This window comes from Castanea sativa, chromosome 2, assembly GCF_040712315.1.
Source record: "Castanea sativa cultivar Marrone di Chiusa Pesio chromosome 2, ASM4071231v1".
Lineage (NCBI taxonomy): Eukaryota > Viridiplantae > Streptophyta > Magnoliopsida > Fagales > Fagaceae > Castanea > Castanea sativa.
Genome location: NC_134014.1, coordinates 14,192,645 through 14,202,466, shown reverse-complemented (window position 1 = coordinate 14,202,466; position 9,822 = coordinate 14,192,645). Strand labels below are relative to the sequence as shown.

General features: G+C 30.6%; 1 protein-coding gene across 1 annotated transcript; it reads left to right on the top strand.

The window, feature by feature from the left end:
- The first annotated feature begins 4,441 nt into the window (after positions 1-4,441).
- LOC142625683 (transcription factor MYB108) lies at positions 4,442-6,688 on the top strand. The gene is made up of 3 exons (XM_075799365.1): positions 4,442-4,746; positions 5,301-5,430; positions 5,647-6,688. Exons 1-3 carry the CDS (start codon positions 4,584-4,586, stop codon positions 6,398-6,400), a joined length of 1,047 nt encoding a protein of 348 aa, XP_075655480.1. The 5' UTR covers positions 4,442-4,583; the 3' UTR covers positions 6,401-6,688.
- The last annotated feature ends 3,134 nt before the right edge of the window (positions 6,689-9,822 follow it).

Genomic DNA, 9,822 nt, shown 5'->3' with positions numbered 1-9,822 from the left:
GTACACGTGATCATCATGCTATGAAAATGTTTCCTCCCCTTTCAATGTCTATCTAAACATTTTTTTTTAAAATGAATGCTTATCTCTTATAATCAATCAAGAAAAACAGCATGCCACTTGTTGTTCTAAATGAAACCCATTATATATATATATATATATATATATATATATATATATATATATATATAATATTTTGATCATGTTTAGTATTCATTCTCTCCGTCCAAAGATAATTTTCTATATTTTATTTTGTTGATCCCAGCCTCGATCGACAACGCCAAGTCGAATCGGAGGGTAGATACTACACAGTATCAAGAACATACATCAAAATATTTTGTTTATTTCTATGTTAAACAAATGTCACCTTTAAATTGTGGCATGCGAGTGTTCATTTAGTTTTTAGACTTTCAATTTAAACAATTAAGCTTCTGACAATATTTTTTTGTCAAAATCTAGTACTTAATAGATAATACTAACGGAAGGTTTGATTTGTCACAAACCTGAAGTTCAAGGAGTTAATCGCTCAAATTGAAAGTGTATGGATTAAAATGAAATTCATGTATGTTATAATATATATTATCTTAGTGAAATCGCTCAAAATATGGAGAGAGAAGAAGAGAAAATTGATACAAAGATTTATGTGATTTAGTAGTATACCTACATTCAAGAAAGCGAGAGCGATGAGAAATTCATAAAAGAGTCTATACTTCATAATGACTATATACCTCCAAAGAAACCCTAATCTAGTTCATTGAAATTTTGCAATATACCCTTATCAAACCACCAGAGCTTCGCCCCCACACCCCCAAAAAATAATTCGGCCCATGAGACTCCTAAAACTAGAGACTAATGTTATTTCTCATGAAAAATATGAGCCATTATTTATTATGTATTTTTTGATAAGTATGAGCCACTATTTATAAGTTATAACTATGTCAAAATATTTGGTGATGTATAATCATTAGAAGCAGATGCTATAGATTGAAACTCTATAATGAAAAATAAAACTATGTGAAAATATTGTTTACCAAAAAAAAAAACACTTATGTCAAAATATCCAAAAATGATATTTGTAAAATTATCTTTAATTGGTTTATAATAAGAAGAGGAGATGGGATTTGAGTCCAAGAATTTTCCAAAGAAAGAATCGTGCAACACGGCTTAACTTTAAGGCCCCAATAATAACATAAAGCTTGATACTTATTTGGAATTTTTGAAGTTTTAAAATATAAAACTTTTAAAACCCATGAATGATACATGCTCTACGTTAATACCTATTGTTTGCCACTAATACATTTGCAGATTAGGGGGAAAAAAGATTCGAAATTGGATATATTAAACAAAAATAAGAATACAAATTAAGATATGAGAAAGAGAAACCCTCCTGCCAACAGAATGCTTACACCAATACACCAAACCCTTTCATCAGCAAAAAAGTAAGTAAGTTTCAAGAGGTGAGAAAAAACTCAGCTGCTTTGAAAGTGAAAGAGAGCAATACGTAATCTCAATAATAATAATGGCCACAAATCCGCAATAACATTCGGCAATTAAATTCCTTGCGTGCATATACATAACAATCAGTCTTCGTCAAATGTGGCTGGTACTATTCACAAGGGCAGATTGGCTCAATCTCGTTTCACCAATCACTAATTTTTCAGCCACTGTCAACTTTGTACATTTCCAATGCTACTTTGGATGCTTAAAAAAAAAAAAAAGTCAGGCAGGATTGTCACTTTAAAGCTGGGCCTTAAGAAGTTTTAGGGTTAAAACAATCTTTTGATCAACCTGAACCTGGTTATTGTTTTATTGAAGGAAACTACTAAAACTAATTAGCACCACTTTTATCATATGAGGTTTACTAACCGAATGTAATTGGTGTTGTCTTTCAACAACATATTAAATAAATTTCTCAATTTACTATATTAATTTCAAAGACTTATAACATGAATCTTGTAATTCAATAGTATTGTTGATTATCATTAGAAAAAAATCTAATTAAGTTTGAATATTCTTCTTGCACTACTCTTTGTAAGGAAAAAAAAAGATTAATACAGTAAAATTTATAATATCTGAAACATCAATCGTTTGTTAAACACTTACAGCACCATTAATTCTAAACCTGATTTTTTTTCCTAATTAATAAAGAGTAATACCTCTATTATTACCTATTTTTTGGGGCATGCATGCAAGGACTGGTCCTTTATAATTTCGGGGATAAACATTAAAAACAAATAATTAATTAAAGTCATTGCCCTTTCTGCAAATCTATCCAGTTGTAATTGATCATCAACAACATGCACTGCATTTGCCAAAACCAGTAAGTGGTATTTAGGTGATACAAGAAATGGACAAAAATAGAAATGCCCTTCAACAAGGGGCTTCATATACCTATCAAATGCTAACCAAAAGTACAATTTGCTATAAAGCAAAGGTATGATTAAGTACCAAGTTCCTTTATTTTTGGGGTACGCAATGACTGGTCCTTCAAAGGGTTGTGGGGGTCATGAAAATTGGTCCCTCTCCTCTAATCCTGTTTAGTAAATCAATTAAGAAGTTACAAAAGCCGTCCTAAAATCTAGAGAAAAGGATTATGAAGAGGTGGGTTTTATAGATCTCAATTTAGATTTTAACATTGACATAAGAAAATAGTATTAATTGATACTGAGATGAAAGTACTGGTAACATAGATAATATCTTGTCATTTTGTTTGAGTTTGACGAGCTTGTTTTAGGAGATGTTACGTTTAGAATTAAAGAGATTAGCTAGCCGTCAAATGCTGTACGATGCTTTGGGATAGGAATAGGATAGAGTGTAGGGTTCATGAGGTGAGAATGAGAGTCTATGATGAGCTGCTACTCATGATTTTTTTTATAAAAAAGAAACAAAGATATATACATCCAACCTGCTACTTTAGATGATCATGGTACCAAGTACACATATCCACCACTGAGTTTCTTAACTTGAGTGGTCTATTTTGGTTGGAAAAAAAAATGGTCTTTTGATCCTTCACTTCAAAGGGTTCAGACTCAAATCCTAGGAAATGCATGCTGCTCTACTTATTGGAAGTCTGTAACACAATAATAATAATAATAATAATAATAATAATAATAATAATAATAATAATAATAATAATAATAATAATAAGAAAAAAGTTAACAAATGCCTTAAAGATATTAATTTGTATTAAGAAGTATTTTTAGAAAGTTTTAATTAAAAATAATAATTAATTTAAGGACACCTGTTAATCGAAACCAATAATTTATTATGAGTTCTTCTTCTCCCAAAGTGTATTATGAGTTCTTAACAAATGTATCACATCCATCAGCAAAAACCTCTATGAAATGAAATTGAAATCTATTTCTCTAAAATATTATTGATGTGAAAAGACAGGCTTTGTATCAATTAAATTAGACTTTTTGAATAAGTGTTAAGCTATAGATGTGTGTAGGGTTATAAACAAACCAATCCGTTTATAAATAATTTGAACTCAACTCATGAAAAGTTTTGTTCATATTCATTTATTTAACAAATGAGGCAAAATCGAATTCAAGTTTAGGCTCAATTATTAAACAAATTAAGTTTAAATATAAGTATATGTGCATAAAGTCATAAACAAGCTCATGAACACAACTCTATTTAAATATAGATAATATTATTTTTATGTATAAATGTATAAAAATATTTATAAAGACTTGAGACCAGATTTTGTTAGTTTTTAAATAATCTTATATATAATTTATTAATAATATGAATAGTATAAATTATAAATATATTTTTTGATAATAAAAGGTCTGCCAATCTAATTTTTATAAATTTATAAACAAAAGTCATTTCATCAATTAACTCAAATAATTAATTCCAACTGCAACTTAATTTCTAATTATAGCATCGATTTGTAAAGAAGTAGAAAAGAATGTTGTTACAATATTTAATATAAGAAAAGAATAAGTTAGTCAAATATTTTTCAAACAAACTTAAACTTATTATTTTTTTTAAAAAAACAATAAAGCAGATTACAAGTTCAGTAATTTTTTTATTTTTTGAGAATCGTTGATTGTAAATATTTAATATTGCGAGAAACATTATTTTACTTTAATAATGGCAGAAATGCATTTTTAAGAAACGATTTCAAGTACTACTTTGTTTTCCCAATTGAATAAATAGTTGTAGACAAGTTTCGAGAAGGAGAAGAAAAAAACCTTTTTCACAAACCAATAAACTGGCTCCGACTCCCACTAACATACACGCACACACACAGAGAAAAAAGACGGAAAGTCAAAGTGTCAAACTTCGAAGCTCTCTTGCTAACTATAATTACTCTCAAACTTATGTATTATTTAAAACATTAATTTAATGAAAGTCCCTATTGCGGCTCTCTCTCTCTCTATTTTCAAACCAATCTCTTCCTCTCTATAAAAGCCTACGCTTCTCTTTCCTTATTGTATTAATCTGACTCTTTCTCTTTCTCTTTCTTTCATCTCTATCTCTCTCTCTTTTTCTCTCTCTCAAGAAAACAAAACTCTTTAAATCCAAAACAGAGACACCCTTTTGTTTCAATCAATAAGTTCCTCCATTTAAGGTTAATGGATGTTAAAGGAAGAGGCCGAAGCATGAGTTCCACCATTCAAATCGATGAAGATATGGACCTTAGGAGAGGTCCATGGACTGTTGATGAAGACTTCACTCTCATCAATTACATTGCTAATCATGGTGAAGGTCGCTGGAACTCTCTTGCTCGCTGTGCAGGTAAATATATATTTACTTTTTATATTGACATACTATTCCAATACCATAGCAAAAAAAAGAGCCCAAGAAGTAGTACATGATTTCTTTTTTATTTTCATGAATAAGCCAAACAACATGTTGTCAATATGCGATTCACTCGTTTAGCTTATGCTTCTAGCTTTTCAGAAATTTTTATTCTTTACGTCTCTGATTTGAAACCTTTGGTAAATTGGATCCACTTTCTCTCCTTTTTTCTCAAATTTAATCAATTATGGACAAGGACCCATTATAGAATATGAATATGTAAATTACAAGCTGTGCTCCTCTTTCTGGAAAACAACATCAATGACAATAGATTTGTAAGGTTCTCTATGTGTAAATGAATAAGTGATATGCTAGATTATTGTTCACTTAACCGTACACTCAGATATTTATAAAGCATATATAATTGTTATAGCACTCACCCGCATAAAGTCACATACAGGCTAAAAAAGTATAGTACATCAAAGAAAAATGCTCTAGTTAATAACTTTACCAAAAATATTGTTAAAACTAATCAAATTTTTATCAAATAGGTTTGAAACGAACTGGAAAGAGCTGCAGATTAAGGTGGCTTAATTATCTACGCCCTGATGTCCGACGTGGAAACATAACCCTACAAGAGCAGCTTTTGATTCTTGAGCTTCATTCTCGTTGGGGGAACCGGTAAGTACTATATATATCTGTAAAAGGAGAACTCAAGTATATATATATATATATATTCTATCTTATATGGATAATCCCACACCATTTTTTATTCACTACTAGTATATCATTACTTCTAAATTTGATTTTATATACTTATAGTTAATTTCAAACCAATTGTTTCTTTGATTTTTAACCCTAAATCTTATTAAAAGAGATTGTTTTGTGAATTCACAGATGGTCCAAAATTGCACAACACTTGCCAGGGAGAACAGACAATGAGATAAAAAACTATTGGAGAACCCGTGTCCAAAAACATGCCAAACAGCTCAAATGTGACGTGAATAGCAAGCAATTTAAGGATACCATGAGGTACTTGTGGATGCCAAGGCTGGTTGAGCGTATTCAGGCTGCGACTGTTGCCCCGGCCAACACTTCCATCGCGGCCACCACCACCACCACCGCTACCACTGGAGCATGTTCAATAGGTTCATCCACCTCCACCACAACCACAACCACCAACAACAACAGCAATAATTACCACATAAACAATAATAACCTAGATGTCCAAACTGGACAAATGCTTTTACCACATGGGGTTGCAATTGGCCATGACTTTAGGGGTGCACAAGTTACACCAAGTTACAACACCCCAGAAAATTCTAGTACTGCTGGCTCATCAGACTCATTTGGGGCTCAGGTTTCACCTGTCTCAGACTTGACTGATTATTACAATATCCCGGTTAATAACAACCCTAGTCTTGAATGTTTCCAAGCTAGCCAGGTTGGGTACCAAGACAGCCTTACTAGCCCATCTGGGTACTTCAATAATGGATTGGATTTCCAAGCTATGGAGCAGAGCAATCAGTGGCTAGATGGTGGGGACACATCAGACAATTTGTGGAATGTTGATGACATGTGGTTTTTACAGCAGCAACTCAACAACAACAGCAGCAACAACAACAACAACAACAACAACAACAACATTTGAAATGTGAAAAATAAGAAAAGATCAGGTGGAGGTGAAATTTATGTGTAGAGAACAAGAAGCGAAGGGCAAAAAAAAAAAAAACGAGGAAAACGAAAAAAGTGAAGAATTATGAAGCTAGAATAATTAATTTAGGATACTTAATTATAGATTTGCGAAAGACATAACCGAGGTCTAATTGTGGATTATTCAGTTTGTACCTTGTTTTTCATTTTTCATTTTTTCTTTCTTTCTATTTGTGGGGTGGGGAAATTTGTAATTTGAGGTTTTTTACAATCTCATTCTTTGAAATTGACCGTGTAGTTTTTTGTTTTTTATGCTTTTTCCTTTCTGATTGCATTAACGAAGCATGGTTTCGGATAATTTTATAAAATTAAAGATGTGCATAATTGGTTCCACCACTAAGCTTACAAGTCCATATTAAAGTGTTATTAAATTGGTTTTTAAGTCGTGTAACATTTGAAACCTTGTCCATGGGGCCTGAATGGGAATTAAAGTCCCCATGTTCTAGATTGCAAAAAGGTAATTCGCAATGATTTTTGAGTTGTGTCTCTATGTGATTGGCCGACGTATAACTTAAGTTAGCCCATTAAGGACAAAGTTTCAAAGTTACATTTAAAATGATCTTATCGTGTTACATGATCAAGGCCACCTTAAGTACAATTCCAAGGAATTCTTGCTTGTTTGCCATCGTACGGACAAAGTGCATAGAACCCATTTTGCAAGACAAACTTTATCGTAAAGTTCATCTGATATGAATCCTTCTTTGATATGGGTCATTATGTAAATCCAAGTTTTCTACATTTTTTTTTCATCCTCTACTTGTCCTAATAATTAATTTTAACAAGAGAAACAAAGAGAGGGCTTGTGATCTCGCCCTCTACCATCTATGTCCTCATAATTGAGGGGATTTTGATTATAAAAGGAAGCCTAAACAAAAAAGAAAGCGTTTTTTTTTTGTTACCAATTTGTTAGATTTTTTTGGCCAAAATCATAATGGTAGTTTCAATCTTCAAATTGCCGCTTTTAATTTAGGCATTAGGTAAAACTTAGAAATCATATTTTTCATTTTTTAATTTGTGATTTAACTACATTTTTACGTTGTATCATTTGGACAAAAATTGCAAATCACCAATTTTTTATAAAAGTTCAAAATCAAAGATAAATGTTATGTTTATAATATTTTTACAACAAATTTTAAGTAGCATGTTATTATTGGTTGTTATGGGTGGAAAAAAAAAGTGATTTAAGTTTTAGATTCAAATTAAAACTAATAACAACTTATTATTTATAATTTGTTATAAAAATATTAGGGAAAGACTTGTGTTCAGTAAAAGTTTCCACTGGATATGTCAGGATTCGGACACGCGTCCAAAAGTGAACACGTGTTCGCAATCCAACGTGTCCAGTGGAAACTTTCACTGGACACAAGCCACACCCAAAATATTATGAACATAATACTCTTTTGAAATCAAAAAATCCAAACAAACACACCCATAAGAAGTGCCTATTTAGATTAAATTTTAATTTTATGTTCTCACCAATTATGATCTCTCAAAAATAAAGGAATTTTGATTAAAAAGGAATTTTAGAAACCAGGATAGGAAGTTGATAAAAGTAAGATTATAAAAAAAATTTAAATAAATAAAGAAATTGATAAGCTAAAAGAAAAATGTCAACCCAATTACAAAGAGAAGGGTATTAGAGGAAAATTAATATGTAAATTGGAAAAAAGTATGTGCACTAGAAATAGGAGTATTAGAAGAAGAAAAAAATTCCAAGTTTCCAAGTAATAGTGAAAACGTGATGGAATAGTAAGATGGAGGGGGAAAGGTATGGCGGCGGGGAATCTTTGTAGGCCGCGTGCCAATAAGAGAAGCCACCTCCAGAGTGGTCCCCACCCCAGAAAGAGTGAAGTATTGAAATGAGCCACGTGTTCATTCTAAAAGTAGGTCTGATTAACTCCGCAAACACTAAAACTTGAAAAAGTCTATGGCTATGGGCTTTTTAGGCTTCCTGGACTGAAGCACTGACAGCCGCAACCCTTGAAACAGCCCCGTTCTTCTGCACAAAGTTGAAAACAACAAGTCCACGTATCACGTTTTTACACATACCTTCCTTCCTTCCTTTCTCTTTCTTTATTGGCTCTATGCACAAGTACAAATAAAAAATTACATTAATATGTGTATATTATACTAGTACTGATTTTTTTTTTCCCCTCGAAAGAGAGTTTCAATTCGATGATAGGTTTTATTATCATATTAAAATATTAATTAATTTTTAATGTAAATAGAGATTGAATTTTAAATATTTTATTTAACTATATATAATAGACTTTATTAATTGAGTTACTGATTTAATACTAAAATTTAGAATTTAGATTCGGCAATAATGAGGTGTAAAACTCATGTTTTACACTATTTTAAACGATTGTCATATCTGTTTTTTACTTAAAACTCAATAGATCATACCACACATAATAATATTTTAATAAACTTACAGTTAAATTGGATTTGTAAATAGATATTAGAATTAATTGAGTGTGATTGTGCCTATTTTTTAATATGTAATATAATGATGTGATATGTTAGGATTGAAGGAGGCAACACTTGAGTTTTACACCACATCTTTATATAATTTAATCTCTAAAATTATCAAATTTTAAAAATTAAATTAATTAATTTTCAAATATTTTTAGAAATAGAATTTTTAATCCAAACAATAGTTTAAAATTTTTATGGGAACTTTTATTTTTATCGGAACTTGATACCACAGTTTCACCTAAAATGGAGCTAACATAATAATTAAAATATAGTTATTGTACAACGGGAAGGGATCAAAAGTCCTTTATGTGTGTAAAAGGTATAAGGACAATCCGCATGGTATAAAGAAAAGAATAAAAGAGAGGCATTCACTTGGCAAGTTGGTATTACATAAACAATACTTTTCTTTGAATTGATTTGGAGAAGTCTTATCCAATTTAATATTTGCTACTTTATTAACCATTTACATGTTATTTTGATTACATAAATTATTCAATAGTAATGTCGGTTGTTTTGATAATTTAATGAGTTGTGCAATTAAAATACACGTACATAATTTTGAATTACGTACCACTTAATAGCTTTGAGATTTTTTCCTTTAAATTTGTTTGGAAGAAAACTTGACTATGAAATATTTACTTGTGTAAGAATAAATAAAAGAATTGACAAAATTTTCATCCAATCCTCCAAACTAGTTTAGAGAAAATTCTTCCAATATATTATATGGTTGTCCAAATAATATCTACATGTATTTCAATTCCATGACACATTAAATAATCTAAACAAATCATATTACTGTTAGATAAATCATCGAATTACAAGGACACATGAAATGTCATTGATTTACTCACTTACATGATTAAATAAGCTATATAATTAATT

What these genes read in the sequence shown, in the direction of transcription:
- LOC142625683 (XM_075799365.1), top strand. Translation starts at nt 4,584, where the DNA reads ATGGATGTTAAAGGAAGAGGCCGAAGCATGAGTTCCACCATTCAAATC. An exon ending in CTCTCTTGCTCGCTGTGCAG is followed by an intron (nt 4,747 to 5,300) that starts GTAAATATATAT and finishes TTTATCAAATAG; the next exon opens with GTTTGAAACGAACTGGAAAG. An exon ending in CATTCTCGTTGGGGGAACCG is followed by an intron (nt 5,431 to 5,646) that starts GTAAGTACTATA and finishes GTGAATTCACAG; the next exon opens with ATGGTCCAAAATTGCACAAC.